We start from the raw sequence: 17,156 nt of genomic DNA on the forward strand, positions 1-17,156 counted from the left end.
AATATTAGGAAGGTGTTCTGAATGCTTTGTACACTCGGTGTGTATTACAGGATATAGGAAGTAATAAAGTGGGTTACTTTGTAGATTTCTCATCTCCCTTTTTTTCTCTGATGTGTAGAAACTGGAGGAGAGGTTTCGTGTGAACAGGAGGGAGTTGATAGCCTTTGAGTTCCCTGTGTTGGTGGCCCTGGAGTTCAACCTGCACCTGCCTGAGAACGAGGTCATGCCACACTACAGACGCCTCGTCCAGACCTCCTAGCATTAGTGACCCATCAGGAGAGCACCCACACCCAGCCCTCCTGATCCAGGACCAGGAGACCCACCCTACTGGACCACCCCACCTCACCGAGTCCCACGACCAGCTGGTCTCCCTGCAGCCTGGAGATCCATAGGGTTGGAGCTCCTCTACACTCTACTGCAGGCCACATTCATATGTACATTTTCAGATCGAGACTTGAAAGCAGCCAAAGTTACCCATATTTTTACTTCAACATTCTTCTCAGACTTTTACTTCTACTTTCTTTAACACTATCTACACATTCAAAAGATTGGTAGATGAAAGTTGGCGAAAGCTGTTCATAACAATTAATTTTTTGTTGTTGTAATCCTTGCTTGGCATGTTTTGGTTGCCTTATGATTGTCGTGGAGAATGACGCAAACCTGTCGCGTGGCCAATTTTGACAGGACTGTTATCCCAGTAACTCTGTGCTTTTTGAAAAACGTTTTCCAGTCTCTCCTCGCTAGAAGTGCACTTTTTGAATATTGCAGACATGGATAGAGGCCATTTTCGGAGACTCTTGACTGGGTGAGGGTTGTGAAACAAACTCATTCGGATCAATTTGAGTTGACTTAAACCCCGGAAGGGAAGTTGATCTAAATAGCTTTCAATATATTTTCTAATCCTTTTCCTTTTTCTGTTTCCCAGCCACCAATCCCACGATCCGCATGACAATTTATTGACAACCTTTTCGATTGCAAAAAACTTACAGATTTAATAGGATTTTATACGGTACATTATTCAGTACATTTAAGTATTCTTCTTGTTTTCTACCTGTTGAGTGCTTGCTTTGGACATTATGTAAATGGGACCACTCTTATCATTTAATGTGTAATCTCCTGTGCTCTATGTTAGAGTGTATCATCGGCACGTTTCCAGTGCTTTACTGGAGTGGGTGGAAAGGTATCAGAAGTAGGGCATGATGTTGCCAATGCTACAGCTCTGATCTTGAAACTGAACTTGAATAGCGTCATAATCAAAATATCTGTCAAGACTTGACTAAGTGTTTGATATGGCATGTGATGAATTTGTCACGGTCACAATATGATTGTGCCATCTGTCTTTTATGACGAGTGGTTCCAGTTCTAAGGTCACCATTGTTATGGTCCCAGTCAGTATTAAATAGAACATTGTTGCCCTGCCCGCCTGTAGGGAAAATAACCTTGGCTCACAGCAAAAACTTGACCTTTTTTCAAACACAATTTTCTTGTTGTCTGCTTGATTTTGTCAATTACAAAATAACATATGGATGACTTTTCAACATTGCGTTCTCACTACTTAGAAAATCGTAATATTGTAGGGCTTCCCTCATGCCCCTTTTCATGAAGGTGCTAATGTTAGCAACGTGAGTGCTAGCTAGCTACCAACCAGAACATTAAACTAGCCAAGACCAACAACACAAACAAACGGACTATAAAGCTACAAGTAGTGATTGTAGTTACACACGGACTACACTACATTAGTTAAATGTCTTTCTTACCTGTGATGAAATGTTTTCCAAACAAATGGCTATGTGTAGCCTACTTGGACACTGGGTCACCACAATTTCCCATACTCCCACACTGAATAGTCTGAAGCCACGGGGCTCTTCTCGCATGCTCTATTTCCCTACGTGGGAGCATTGCAAACCGTATGTCGGGATTTACCTGGTTACATGTACATAAGCATGTACAGCGGATTCGGAATGTATTCAGACCCCTTTACTTTTTCCACATTTTATGTTACAGCCTTATTATCAAACTGATCCTCAATCTACGTAAGTATTCAGACCCTTTACTCAGTACTTTGTTGAAGCACCTTTGGCAGCGATTTCAGCCTCAAGTCTTCTTGAGTATGACGCTACAAGCTTGGCACACCTGTATTTGGGGAGTTTCTCCCATTGTCCTCTGCAGATCCTCTCAAGCTCTGTCAGGTTGGATGAGGAATGTTTCTGCACAGCTATTTTCAGGTCTCTCCATAAATGTTCAAGTCCGGGCTCTGGCTGGGCCATGCAACGACATTGAGACTGTCCTGAAGCCACTCTTGCATTGTCTTGGCTGTGTGCTGAGGGTGTCCCATTGAAAGGTGAACCTTTATCCTATTCGGAGGTACTGAGTGTTCTGGAGCAGTTTTTCATCAAGTATCTCTCTGTACTTAGCTCCGTTCATCTTTCCCTCGATCCTGACTAGTCTCCCAGTGCCTGCTGCTGAAAAACACGGTGAAACACGGTGAAGCTGCCACCACCATGCTTCACCGTCAGGATGGTGCCAGGTTTCTTCCAGACGTGACTCTTGGCATTCATCCCAAAGAGTTCAATCTTGGTTTCATCAGACCAGACAATCTTGTTTCTCATGGATTGAGTCTTTCGGTGCCTATTAGCCAGCTCCAAGCAGGCTGTTCTGTGCCTTTTACTGAGGAGTGGCTTCAGTCTGGCCATGCTATCATAAAGGCTTGATTGTTGAAGTCTTGCAGAGATGATTGTCCTTCTGGAAGATTGTCCCATGTCTACAGAGACATGTGGAGCTGTGTCAGTGACTATCAGGATCTTGGTAATCTTCCTGTCCAAGGCCCTTCTCCCCCGATTGCTCAGTTTGGCCTGGCGGCCAGCTCTAAGAAGAGTCTTGGTGGTTTCAAACTTCTTCCATTTAAGAATGATGAAGGCCACTGTGTTCTTGGGGACCTTCAATGCTGCAGAAATGTTTTGGTACACTTCCCTAGATCTGTGCCGTGACAAAATACTGCCTCGGAGCTCTACAGACAATTCCTTCGACCTCATGACTTGGTTTTTGCTCTGACATGCACTGTCAACTGTGGGACCTTATATAGACTGATATGTGCATTTCCTAATCATGTCCAATCAGTTGAATTTACCACAGGTGGACTCCAAATTGTAGAAACATCAAGGATGATCAATGGAAATAGGATGCAATTTTGAGTCTCATAGCAAAGAGTCTGAATACTTAAGGTATTTCTGTTTTAATTTTTAAATACCTTTGCAAAAATTTCAAAAAATTGATTATGGGGTATTGTGTAGAGAATAAAAAAGTATTTTAGAATAAGGCTGTAACATAACAAAATGTGGTAAAGTCTAGGGGTCTGAATACTTTCCGACTGCACTCTACGTAAGAATTTCGCTACACCAGTGATTACATCTGCAAATTTGATCGAACAACACAGCAGCTTTTCGGCACGTTTGTTATTTCTTGATAACAAAAAAATCTACGACGAAGTTCTCTTTTACAGTAGGGGTCAATGGGAAAGAATGTTTGTTTTCTCCAATTTGTGGCGTGGTCGAGGGGAATTCCTTCTTATGACATGAATACTGACTCGGAATATGTTCATGCTATTTTGGTGACATCATAGCAGTGTTACCAAGAGTTTCTCTTGAAAAACAGGAAAGTATTGTTTGTTTTATCAGATCAAAATCGTTTTTGTCTTTTGAACACTGTCTGATTTTAATCGAATTGTAGTCATTTTAATTATACAGAGAAGATGGATAGTGCTGAAATCAGGGTGAAATACTATTGTTAGATGTTTTGATTTCTAAACCCAAAGAATGTTGTAGGATACACACTTTTTTTATGGTTTGGCAGAAAGCTCATGGTCAACAACACCAGAATACACGTGTGTATGTTTGTAAATATACTGCCTTGCTTGTTCAATTAAAACAAGATTCCTGAAATGTGATTGGCTTCCTCATCATTTTGTGTCACTCTATCCTGCTGGCTGCTGATCTTGGTGAGTTGATTTACTGTCATAACATAAGATATCATCTGGTTCCACTCTTAATATTTATTGCAGAGAACCAATCATCTATTACAATTCAAGCATGCATGATCAGGCAGTGCATGTTTCTCATAGAATCCTACCCCCTTGATAACTTAAGGAGGCTTAGCTCCAAGTGTTAAAACACATTACACATCTTACGGTGACATTGAGTCTGTCACCTAAAAGGGGATATTATGAATAACTTGTAAATTAGACTATGAATATTAAAGTATATCCCGGGCTCCCGAGGGTCTAAAGCAAGAGGCGTCATTACAGACCCTGATTTGATTCCAGGCTGCATCACAACCGGCTGTGATTGGGAGCCCCATAGGGCAGCGCACAATTGGCCCAGCGTCGTCCAGGTTTGGCCGGAGTAAGATGTCATTGTAAATAAGAATTTGTTCTTAACTGACTTGTCTAGTAAAATAAAAATATTTCTTGGCAATATAGCATTACAAAAACTACTCCAAGTCAGTGTGACTATTGCCGCGTTCATTTGCTAGTCGGAACTAGGCAACTCGGAAATGTCCGACTTGTTACTGGTGGTAGTTATACCAAAGACAGTACGGTAAGAAGATAGGCAGAAACTGCTTCGCCAATAGAAATCCCCGATCAGGAATTGTAGGTGATAACATGGCGACATCGGCTATCTAAGCTAATGCTGTAGACCCGATAACGTCTCGCACAGAACTATGCATGTGCAGGCCATCAAATCAAAGGTTACCCTGGGGCGGCAGGGTAGCCTAGTGGTTAGAGCGTTGGACTAGTAACCAGAAGGTTGCGAGTTCAAACCCCTGAGCTGACAAGGTACAATTCTGTCGTTCTGCCCCTGAACAGGCAGTTAACCCACTGTTCCCAGGCCGTCATTGAAAATAAGAATGTGTTCTTAACTGACTTGCCTGGTTAAATAAAGGTAAAATAAAATGTTGTTTTACAAAGTTGGAGTAATAACATGTTCAACTAGTTAAGACATTGCCTCGAATCTAGGTTTTGCCTTTAGATTTCGAGGAAATGAACAACTAAGGAAGAATTTACATCTCTCATTGATTTCTCAAACCCCGGCCTGGTCTGCTTCGTTAACGTTCCTGGAAGTCTTGCGATATTGATCTTCTGGGTTTAGGAACTCTGTGGTTATACACTTGCCGGGTTCAACCAGTCAGCAAGTCAGAAATGTCAGACTAGCAAGTGAACACGGCATAAGAAGGCCTGCCAGTGCTATTGAGTGCCCGGCTCTGTCCTGATGTTGTTGTGCCCGGCTGTGGCTCTGATGCAATCGGAGAGGAAAGTTTCTCATGGAGGGGAAAAAGGAAAATTGAGCAAACGAGAGGGAGAGAGTTAGCGAGATGGAGAAAGGGAGGGAATGAACAGGTTCTCTCGGGCCACCTGACACATATCCTAGGTAAACAAGGCGGGCAGTCACGCCAGTCCCAGTCTCGTGCTGCAATCAAAACAAACAGTTCCAGGCCTGGCCACGGCCACATGGCCTATATGGCTTAGTCCTCCATTGATACTCCTAATACCCCTCTGTGCCTCATAAAGGGGCTATTGACTGCCCTCCCTGGGGTCAGCTCACATGTCAGCCACCTCCATTGTACCACATGTGTTCCATCGTTTGGGGGGGGACAAAGCCCCCTGGCCTAGTCTATTGCCCTTCCCTCTTTTTAAAATAACAATATGGCTGAAAAGGCAGTTCCCCCCCCCTTGATGCTGTGACTCAGGGGTTTTCAACCCAGGTCACTGCTGGGCCCACCACATTTGTAAACAAGGAAGTGAATGTTGGGAATGGTGGGAACTGAATGGTGGGTGTTGTGTGGCGTGTTGCGGCTGTCAGTGGGAGAGGGACTCCCTGGTTGGCTGTTTGTCTGGTCAGCGGGGAGTGGGGCACTGTATTCAGTCAGTGATGTAAATGTTGTGAATTTTGTATGTTGCAGATAGGAAATTGTGTCAGCTCAATTCATTCTATCTAGCTGACAGACATTTTATTTCACCTTTATTTAACCAGGTAGGCTAGTTGAGAAAAAGTTATCATTTACAACTGCGACCTGGCCAAGATAAAGCAAAGCAGTGTGACACAGACAACCAACACAGAGTTACATATGGAGTAAACAATAAACAAGCCAATAACAAACACAGTAGAAAAAAGAAAGTCTATATACATTGTGTGCAAAAGGCATGAGGAGGTAGGCAATAAATAGGCCATAGGAGCGAATCATTACAATTTAGCAGATTAACACTGGAGTGATAAATGAGCAGATGACGATGTGCAAGTAGAGATACTGGTGTGCAAAAGAGCAGAAAAGTAAATAAAATACAGTATGGGGATGAGGTAGGTAGATTGGGTGGGCTATTTAGAGATACACTTCTATGTAAACGTTCTGTAAATGTACATCCCCCTGAACAGGCCCCAGGCAGCCCTGCAGTTGGACTTGTTTGTGAATCTGATCCTCTGCATGTCTGAGATGATTCTCTCGTCCCACTGGGCGGCGGGTAACCTAAGAGTGTTGGGCCAGTAACTGAAAGTATACTGGTTTGAATGTCCGAGCCGACGAGGTCGAAAATCTGTCAAAGTGTCCTTCAGCTCTGAAACAGTCGCTCTGAATAAGAGGGTCTGCTAAATTACTTTTTTTTTTTACCACTTAGTCTATTTTGGCATCAACTGAGTCCGGCTCTAACAGATAACCAGTGACTCAAAACAACAGGTCATTAAATGCCTCTCTCACCTTACTCATTAATGGACCCTTTAAAGTGATTCAGTCCAATGTCTCAAGTAGAAAATACAGCCAGTGGCCTGAATTTGAACCTCTACGATAGCGTTGGCAGCAAATAATGCAACTCAATGACTTGCTAGGTGTAAGGTGTTGACAAGAAGCACGTGTGCTTTCACGAACCAGCTTTGAGAGATGTGGAGGCGTTTGCAGAATTTGCTTTGGATTCCTGGTAGGCGACTAGCGAGAGACAGCAGGAGCTGATCCTTTGTCTGCTCTTATTATACTCATGTGATGTGTGTTGCTTGAGTAAAGGTTTTGGTAAGCATACAACATGTCATTGTGCCAATAAGATGTCACGGCAAAGCACGTCAAGCAAAGTGACCTCACAGCAGAGAGGAATAATGCACCAGGTCTACAGCTTGTATGGTAACTGTTGCTGGACAGTAAGTCTTCTCCCTCTCTGTGCCAGTAGAACATTTGACATAACTTGCTTTAGTTTAGTGAGCTGCTGCCTTTTCGTCCCACATTTTCTATATTGCCTTTTGGTAACCATTTTGTTCCGTTAAAACAATGGTGCACTAGAGTACCATAGTATGAGTCATCAAACCTAGCAGTCAAAACAGGGAAAGGGTTCCGTTAGTTTTTTTCACCATTCATTTTCGTGTAGGCTTACCTTGGCGTTTTGATAACCGTGTAAATCTGGAGATATTGTCAACAATCGGAATGAATGGGAAATGCTGTACTTGAATGCCCACAGGACACAGCAACCTTGCACCTGAGAGATCGTACAGTATACTGTACGGTTGCTGTTCATAAAACATTACCTTGTTTCACGGCGATATTCACATTCTCAACTTGTAAAGCTCATTGAGGGACTGATGCTGAAAACAAGGAAAAGCATGGTGTAAATGACTTTCAATAATTCAGTGTGTCTCTATTCAAATAAACTCAAATAAAGGATTTAAATATATTAATGCAAAGCCTAATGTCTGGTATGTGATTTGCAACTCAGTTGAAAACCAGCTGAATGAAATATCAGCAATGGCAAATCAGCTGTACATTACAACCATATTATTCATTTAACAGCATTGTCTGCTACAGCGACAGCTGTGTTGTCTGCACTAAGCTGTAGCCGGTCTGGGGTTAAGTACTGGGGCTCAGATGTGCGTGAGCTGGGTCAGGTGCTGGGTCCAGGGAGAGGTGAGCCACACAGGACTTACATAACACAAGAACCTCGATTCTCCTCCTCCCCCGTTCAACTCTCGTGTGTTCCCCTCTCCTCCTCTGTCCTGTTCCCTACACAGCCCAAACCAGGGGGAAATTAATATTTTAATCTCTCTCTGACAGATTCAAAAGAACAGCCCAAACACTGAAAGAGAAAACGGATGAATAAATGATGAAGTGGCATTTTGTGTGACAACAAGGCTGCAAGGCTCGGCCAGAGAGGCGTCAGTCCTTCTCGGTTTGGCAGATGATTTTCTATTAGGATATCATTTTCGATGTGGAAGTGCACGCACTGTGGGTGAAGTTTAGACGTTCATATTGTTACAAATGGTTGGTTTTAAAAAGCACAAAAAAAATATCTGTCAATATTCATGTCTCAACCACAAGGCAGTGAAAACAAAACGTGAGCCTTCAAATTGTCAGTAAATGTAAGGTATCGAAACTAGCAAGTTAGACCACACCCATCTGATGAAGAAATATTGTATAACAGCGACAATAGCCATACAGATTACTGAAAAATAAGTCAACACTAACAGTCAGGAGTAGTTCCATGCAGCATACAACTAGCTCTACTGTGGTATCTGGCGCCACAATGTGGTCTCTTTTTACATAACCCCCTTCAACCATGCGGTTCCTTCTGAACATGTATACTGAATGCAACATGCAACAATTTGAAAGATTTTACTGAGTTACAGTTCATATAACAAAATCAGTAAATTGAAATAAATTAGGCCCTAATCTATGGACTTCAAATGACTGGGAATAGACGGCTTAAAAAAAGAAAAAAAAGTAGGGGCCGTGGGTCAGAAAACCAGTCAGTATCTGATGTGACCACCATTTGCCTCATGCAGCGTTATACACATCTCCTTCTCATAGAGTTGATCAGGCTGTTGATTGTGGCCTGTGGAATGATGAAGCACTCCTTCAATGGCTGTGCGAAGTTCCCGAATATTGTCAGGAACTGGAACATGCAGTCGTACATTCCAAACATGCTCAATGGGTGACATGTCTGGTGAGTAATGCAGACCATGGAAGAACTGGGACATTTGCAGCTTCCAGGAATTGTGTACAGATCCTTGCGACATGGGGCCGTGCTGAAACATGCGGTGATGGTGGCGGATGAATGTCGTGACAATGGGCCTCAGGATCTCGTCACGGTATCGCTGTGCATTCAAATTGCCATCAATAAAATGCAATTGTGTTCTTTGTCCATAGCATATGTCTGCCCAAACCATAACCCCACCATGGGGCATTCTGTTCACATTGTTGACATCAGCAAACCGCTCGCCCACACAACGCCATACACGTGGTCTGCGGTTATGAGACAGGTTGGATATACTGCAAAATTCTCTAAGAAGACATTGGAGGTGGCTTAAGGTAGAGAAAGTAACATAGATATCTGTGGCAACAGCTCTAGTGGACATTCCTGCACTCAGCATGCCAATTGCATGCTCATTCAAAACTTGAGACGTCTGTGTCATTGTGCGACAAAACTTTATATTTTAGAGTGGTCTTTTATTGTCCCCAGCACAAGATGCACCTGTGTAATGATCATGACATTTCATCAGCTTCTTTATGCGCCACACCTGTCAGGTGAATGGATTATTTTGGCAAAGGAGAAATCGTCACGAACAGGGATGTAAACAAATTTGTGCACAGAATTTGAGCAAAATAAGCTTTTTGTGCATATGGCAAATTTCTGGGATATTTTATTTCAGCTCATGAAACATGGGACTAATACAATACATTGTGTTTATATTTTTGATTAGTGCATTTAGGTTACTCAAAATAAGGAACACGTGAGATATTAGTTAGTAATTTATTTTTTATTTTATTTGACCAAATTAAGCAAATCTATAGTGGTGTACCAATATACCAATAAGATTATATTGCAAATCAGATTTAAATCTGTCAATACCGAGCTGCAATACAGTCCACACATTAAAATGTTAAAACATTAAGATTTATTCAAGACATGGTTACCATATTACAACATTGTGCTTCTTTCTATTGCCAATGCGCAGCATTGTCAACAAGCATGTCTGTAACAAACATCTCGAGCCCCTGGCTGCCCCATAATAACAATAATATTATTTAATATCTTTGCTCAACCCTACATTCTGAGGTACTACAGACAACTGGGCACAGCCCTAACTGTAAGCGAAAACATTACTGCAAGATGTGAAGCCAGACCAAGCCTAGTATAATGTACTTACAGACTGAGCTCTTATTTACAGATCTTGGATCAGTTTTGCCTTTTCATTTATCATTATATGGACAAGGTGTCCATGGTCCTAGATCGTCACTGTGAATATTGACCCTTGGCTATACAGGAATACATATTGTCACACAATATTATAATAACGTTAATAAAAGTTGCCTCATATCAAGCTGGTCAAGTTTTTCAGTAACTGTGGAACCATTGAAACAAAATTACAGAATTATAGTAATTATTTTTCTATGTGTGGAACACCTGGAATGTATACCAGGTTAACTGTATCTTTAAACATTATTTGGTTTCATTATTAGTTACATTACAGTATACATAAATGATTCGTCATATCAAACTTTTTTGTCTTCTCAGAGAAGTAATCTTTTGCATATATTATCATTCTCTTTACATATTCTGCTTAGCTAATCCCCCCCAAAAACACTGTCTGGTTAAAGAATAGCTGGTCCTCAAGAGAAAATAAAGAGTAAGGTCATAAGATGTAAACTAGAGGTTTATGGGGGTTTAAGTTTTTCCGATATTCAAACAGTATATCATCCTATTGCTGCTAATGTTACATTAGGGGGCTATTCTAGGTTACTGAAATCAGTGGTGTTCATTAGGCACCAGACAGACAAAGACAGGGAAAGACTACTGGTCGACAAGAAATGCCATTTTTTTCATTTTCCATTGCAAAACATTTTGCCACTGTGTGCCCTAATGAAAACTACCCAGAATTGCCCTTAAGAATTAAATAAAGTGTGAGAGGCCTCAGAGACACCCAACAGTTATTCCTGAGTTGCATCCCTGCATTGTGAGTGCGTGTCAGAAATCATAGAAACTGCTACCTCCGTCACGCTGCGTCACCCCACACAGTCTCTCCCAGACCAGGACAGAAAGGTTAGTTAGTTCAAAATCATCATTGTCCTGCTCTTTGCCCCACAGAGCCTCTAGAAGTTGAGGCGGTGCTCCCTTTCTGTGCCGGCATAGCGCTTGTTGGCTGCAAACACCTTGGCTTTGTTTACCGAAGGACCTGAGGGAAGAGAGACCGACAGATTGTGTAATTTTTCCAATGGTGAAATCGTTTAAAACTTTTGGGAGGCAACCTTATCCTCGTTCCATGCAGTGTAAACATTGACATAAAGACAAACTGGTATTAAGTAAGATGAGACACCACACAGTGAGCTTTAGTGAGCTTACATAGAGGTGCTATAATGTGATGCATATTATATTTGCTGTGAAAGGCAACACATTTACACACACACACACACGCGCATACACACGCACTGGGAGAATCTTAATTGATTTTGCTCGACTCCTCCATCCTGAAAAGGAAACAATTTTACTCTTATGAAATGAGACATATTCTTCACCTGCGCGTCATCATGCAAATTATGTTTCCAGAGGAATCCCCAAATAAGATGTGTAAAGTGGTAAAAGGAAATGTAGCTGGTTGTGCCAGACATGTAGATAAGTATCGTATCGTTTTGAAATGTGTGCACGCTTTTCTTCAAGAAAACAACAGCTGATTCAGAGGGTGTGACGAATTTCAAAACTCTTCCATGATAGGGTGCCGGTACGATAATTATGAGATTCCTCAGGGGGGGGGGGGAGAGGCTATCGAAGGGAGGAGCCTCCATTCACTTATTATCAAAGTGGTACTCTCCTACACATGGTGAGTTTAGAAAATGGACTTTTGCCCAATTGAGAAGTCACCCTATGCATACCTGCATAGCTGAGCAGCACAGGGAGGAAGATGAGTCCGTGGGTGGCCCCCAGCAGCACCATGGCCAGGTACATGCGGAAGTAGAAGATCTGGAAGATCTGGGACTTGGACAGAGCCAGGATCAGGATGCCTCCAAACTTAGTCAGAGTGATCCCACTGAACACCTGGGAGAAGAGGAACCATGGTTTAGTTCCATTCTGGTGCTCAGCATTCCCTGCAGTCAAAAATGAAATCAATAACCAGGTTCAAAAAACGGAGCCAAACAAATCAAGTGATTTCTACTTTCCTAGATATTCCATTCAAGCCAAGAATTCAATTTCACACAGTTTTTCCCCCTCCTTTGCTGCTGCAGAGCCATTTTTTTTTTGGGGGGATCTTTAGTCTTCTGCACTCAAAGATCCTTCCCGAAGCTTCTGCGCACGTGCAGCCTACATTCTCTACTTTACTCGCAGAGAACAGGCTACTCAGAGGAACGGTGCCCGATTAATAAAGTCAGATCAAAACGGAATCCGTGTCTGCAGGACCACACAATGATCACAGTATTCTACATAACAGAACCCAATATAATAGAATAATATAACGTTACTTTAAGACAAAAACACCATCGCATTCAACCGCGCATGATCATTCGTTCAGTTTAACCCGTGAAACGTCCATGCAGCCTCATTCTGCATAGCAAACAATTGATCTCAATCAGTTACATGGTGATATGCATTTTGATCTCCTTGAGTTATACAGTGTAGTTTCAAAGAGGCTTCAAAGTAGCCTACAGTGTCGTTTTGAATGGAGTGAACGAAATGCAGAGCAGATGGTGTTCAACTGTATATAGCCTATTTTGACCTGTAGCGCGCACTTGAGTTTTGGCCACAAGAGAGAAAAACGCAGTGGTGTTTTTCTCTTACAGTAACATTATACAGTACATTATACTATCATATTCAGTTCTGTTATGTAGAACACTATCATTGTGTGATCTTACAGACATCGATTCACCTTTGATCTAACTTTATTAAAGGAGCACCATGACCGGTCGCCTGAGTAGCCTGATCCCCAAAATGTTGGATCTGCAGCCACTCCGTACAATTTTTTACATGTCAGATTACTGATAGAACAGACAATCCTCGGGCAAAGGATGAGCTACATGCTTTTTTGAAACACATATTCAGACAGTGTGCCGTTTCCATGAACACAGCACAAAGTGGGCTAGTGTGGGTTGAACCACAAGAGTAGAGATCTACTTACTGAGCTGCCCATGTGGGCCAGAGCTTCTTCAGCCCTTTCCACCCTGGTACTCTTCACACTGATGGAGAAAGCCCTCACTATGTGACTGCAGAACTCCACAGAGATACCACAGCTCTGCAACACACACACACACACACACACACACACACACACACACAATGAATACACCAGAGATCCTGGGCTGCGTTCACAACAAGGAGTGTTCTTCATCCTCCTTTCTGGTCAAAACATATCATTTAGAAATAACTACCAAAACTACCCAGAAATGTCAAATTATAGGAAGACATAATTTTGGATTTATATATAAAAAATATCAGCATGTTCATTCTCTCACCATGACAAGGTTGACGAGGGACACAGCGTTGAGGCTAATGTCCCAGAGCCACATGACCCCGAACATGTTGACCAGGATCATGGCAATGGTGATGCTGACCAGCACTCCTGACCACAGCTCAAAGCCCAGCAGCACCGTGGTCACCGCAAAGATGGCCGCCAGCGACACGCCCAGCTGGAAGACCGTGTCGTAGACAATGGTCAGATACTGCTCGTAGAACACGTAGAACACGCTGGAGAGGGAAAACGACAGTTACAATTTAAGTACAATTTAAGGGGTGCGTCACCTGAGTGGGTTGATTCACTGATGTGGTCATCCTGTCTGGGTTGGTGCCCCCCCTTGGGTTGTGCCATGGCGGAGATCTTTGCGGGCTATACTCAGCTTTGTCTCAGGATGGTAGGTTGGTGGTTGAAGATATCCCTCTAGTGGTGTGGGGGCTGTGCTTTGGCAAAGTGGGTGGGGTTATATCCTTCCTGTTTGGCCCTGTCCGGGGGTGTCCTCGGATGGGGCCAGAGTGTCTCCTGACCCCTCCTGTCTCAGTCTCCAGTATTTATGCTGCAGTAGTTTATGTGTCGGGGGGCTGGGGTCAGTTTGTTATATCTGGAGTACTTCTCCTGTCCAATTTGGTGTCCTGTGTGAATCTAAGTGTGCGTTCTCTAATTCTCTCCTCCTCTCTCTTTCTCGGAGGACCTGAGCCCTAGGACCATGCCCCAGGACTACCTGACATGAAGACTCCTTGCTGTCCCCAGTCCACCTGGCCGTGCTGCTGCTCCAGTTTCAACTGTTCTGCCTTATTATTATTCGACCATGCTGGTCATTTATGAACATTTGAACATCTTGGCCATATTCTGTTATAATCTCTAACAGGCACAGCCAGAAGAGGACTGGCCACCCCACATAGCCTGGTTCCTCTCTAGGTTTCTTCCTAGGTTTTGGCCTTTCTAGGGAGTTTTTACTAACCACCGTGCTTCTACACCTGCATTGCTTGCTGTTTGGGGTTTTAGGCTGGGTTTCTGTACAGCACTTTGAGATATCAGCTGATGTATGAAGGGCTATATAAATACATTTGATTTGAAGTTTCAACAAATTCAGATTTTGCAACAGAATTCCAGTACAGTATATGTAGACAATGACATGTTGTGAATGATGTACTTAAAAAAAAGGTTCAAACTTAAAAAGGTCCCTAGTGTGGCAACTCAAGGCACTTTGACCCAGAAGCAAAACAAACAAAAAAACAGAAGGGCAGTACTTTGACAGGACAAAATACGTGCATCTTACTTACATGCAGTGTTTACATGTACTATACAACCCCTCTTGAACCCTTAAAACAGGATGTGTAGTAAACAGGGGGGGGCATAAAAGTTGGATGTATAAGAAAAGAAAAAAGATGGAGAACAATCTATGTTATGAGTGTGTGTTTATTTATGACTGACTTACTTCACCTTTTATGGTTATTTTGAGGAACAAAGACCTGGGCCACACAATTTAACAGCTTTTCAGAGCGGTTCTATTTAGCTCGAATATCAGGAACTCAGAATGGGCGAGTTCAGGGCGTATCTATCTCACTAGTGAGTTGTGACTATATTTCTCTTCTTGTGAGGGCAAAAATAACCAGTGACTTATATCACCAGCTAACCCAGTAACACGAACCCTTCGCGGGAAAAGTCTCACGCTTTGTTTCACAACATGTGAGGCAGTGGAGGCTGCTGAGGGGAGGGCGGGGTCATAAAAATGGCTGGAATGGTCAATCGAGTGGTTTCAACCACATGGAAACGGCGTATTTGATGTGTTTGATACCATAGTTTACCTGTAGGGGAAGACTTTGTGGCCCATGGCGCTTGTGATGTTGTCAGCCAGGACGCGGGCCATCTTCATGGCATCTATGAAGTCAGGGGAGTCCTTGAGGATGGTGTGGTAGGTCATGAAGTAGGTGGCCCCCACAGATGTGTCGTTCCCCTTTAGGACCACAGCTGAACTGTAGGCCGCGTGACCACTGCAGGACCACAAAGACCACGTTAGAAGCAAATACAGAGTCAAGTCAGTTCAAACAAATGACAATTCCTTTACGGAATGATTGAATCTCAATGTAAGAGTTCAACGCCATCAGTGAGAAGCAAAAAAAAAAGAAGTGTAAACTACATCAAGGTAAAAGCATGAAATGCAACCAGTCAATAGGTCTCGATACACACTCAACTATGAACTACAATGCCTTCATTGCCATAGAGAAACAACCATTACCCTTTCCCACACTTGACGTTGGGGTTGTCTGACAAAAACATGGGGAGGAACTTCATGAAGTCCTGCTCGATGGGCCTCAGCTTCCCACTGGGGGTCATGGGGCGGCAGTGCACACACAACGTGTCCACCACTGATGAAAGTAGACAAATGTAGGTACTTCAATGCAACATTTCTAACACGCAATTACAAAGAAAAAGCCCTTCAAATATACTGTCTCATTGACTAAAAGCAATACTTCATAATGGCACCGTTTCGCAACAGCTTGATATCGGAATGTAGCCGGTGTCTTCAAAATCAGGATGCGAGTGAGACATTGTTAAGACGTGTTAAGAGTTGTCCTGAACGTGTAGACTTGCTTTGCCCAGAAGCCGTTGGAAGAGACTAAAGAGAGTGTGTGACCTGATCAGAGCAGTGTGTTACTGGCATATTGGATAATGGTTTAACGTTGGTGCCTGAAGCATTGCAGAAGGAGCCAGAGGAGTGGTAATATCTACAGCAGGTGTGTGTGTGTGTGTGTGTGTGTGTGTGTGTGTGTGTGTGTTACCTGAGGCATTGCAGAAGGCCCCAGAAGAGTTGTAATATCTACAGCAGGAGGACTGAGGCTTCACCCAGTCAAAGTAGTCATCCAGCCACGACGACGGGTTGAATCCTATAGTGGTGCTGAGGGGAGAATTACATTGAGATGACTAGATCCTTTTCTATTGGAAGACATTCAAGAAAGTCTTACATACCTCCAAACAAGAAAGGTATTTGTCAGCAGTGTTGGGGTAATGCGTTACAAAAGTAACACGTTATGTAATGATATTACTTTTATGAGTAACGGAGTAATGTAACGCATTACTTTTTAAAATTTGGAGGAATAACAGTTGCTTTTTCAAGTAATGTGCACGTCAATTACCGAAAATATTTCACCTCTGTGTGAAAGCTGTGCCATTGATCGCTTATGTGATAACAAACCCCATAGGGATTCACCATCTAGTGCCAAGGGCGCCCTCTAGTTATCCATCTCTATGCAGAGGTCTAACCAGCACTGGCGGCTGGATTTTGAAGGATGAAATTATCTTATTTAAATACTAGTACAAATGCTCACAGAAAGTGATTTTGTTTAAAAGTCATATTTTTTTCTCTCAAGGAGATAAGGGGTCAAAATTATTGGCACCCCTGTTTTCAATACTCTGGCACCCTCCCCTTGCGAGGATAACAGCACGGAGCCTTTTTCAAAAATGTTTCATGAGATTGTAGAACACATTGGGAGGGATCTTAGACCATTCCTCCATACAGAATCTTTCCAGATACTTGATATCCACCGTCTGTGCTTAAGGACTGCCCTCTTTAATTCAAACCACAGGTTTTCAATGGGGTTCAAGTCCGGAGACTGAGAAGTCCATAGCCTTCTCTTGCTGGAAGATCCCCTTGTGGCCAAGTTTCAGCCTCCTGTCAGAGGCAACCAGGTT

General features: G+C 42.9%; 2 protein-coding genes across 4 annotated transcripts in view; one reads left to right on the forward strand and one right to left on the reverse strand.

Moving 5' to 3' along the window:
• The window catches only part of LOC135558866 (CDK5 and ABL1 enzyme substrate 1-like), a 32,801-nt gene extending 28,858 nt beyond the window's left edge, over positions 1-3,943 (forward strand). For both annotated transcript variants that reach the window (XM_064993049.1, XM_064993050.1), the window contains one exon: positions 119-3,943. In XM_064993049.1, the coding sequence (XP_064849121.1) occupies positions 119-259 (141 nt within the window). In that variant the 3' untranslated portion in view covers positions 260-3,943. The remainder of the gene's footprint in view (positions 1-118) is intronic.
• Positions 3,944-9,897: 5,954 nt separating this feature from the next.
• LOC135558867 (NPC intracellular cholesterol transporter 1-like) overlaps positions 9,898-17,156 on the reverse strand; it is a 28,893-nt gene continuing 21,634 nt past the window's right edge. For both annotated transcript variants that reach the window (XM_064993053.1, XM_064993052.1), the window contains exons 19-25: positions 16,247-16,362; positions 15,703-15,832; positions 15,272-15,457; positions 13,465-13,696; positions 13,131-13,244; positions 11,893-12,055; positions 9,898-11,198 (exon numbers count right to left, since the gene is read on the reverse strand). In XM_064993053.1, coding sequence (XP_064849125.1) covers positions 11,116-11,198; positions 11,893-12,055; positions 13,131-13,244; positions 13,465-13,696; positions 15,272-15,457; positions 15,703-15,832; positions 16,247-16,362 — 1,024 coding nt within the window. In that variant the 3' untranslated portion in view covers positions 9,898-11,115. The remainder of the gene's footprint in view (positions 11,199-11,892; positions 12,056-13,130; positions 13,245-13,464; positions 13,697-15,271; positions 15,458-15,702; positions 15,833-16,246; positions 16,363-17,156) is intronic.

Source organism: Oncorhynchus masou, chromosome 17 (genome assembly GCF_036934945.1).
Source record: "Oncorhynchus masou masou isolate Uvic2021 chromosome 17, UVic_Omas_1.1, whole genome shotgun sequence".
Taxonomy (NCBI): domain Eukaryota; kingdom Metazoa; phylum Chordata; class Actinopteri; order Salmoniformes; family Salmonidae; genus Oncorhynchus; species Oncorhynchus masou.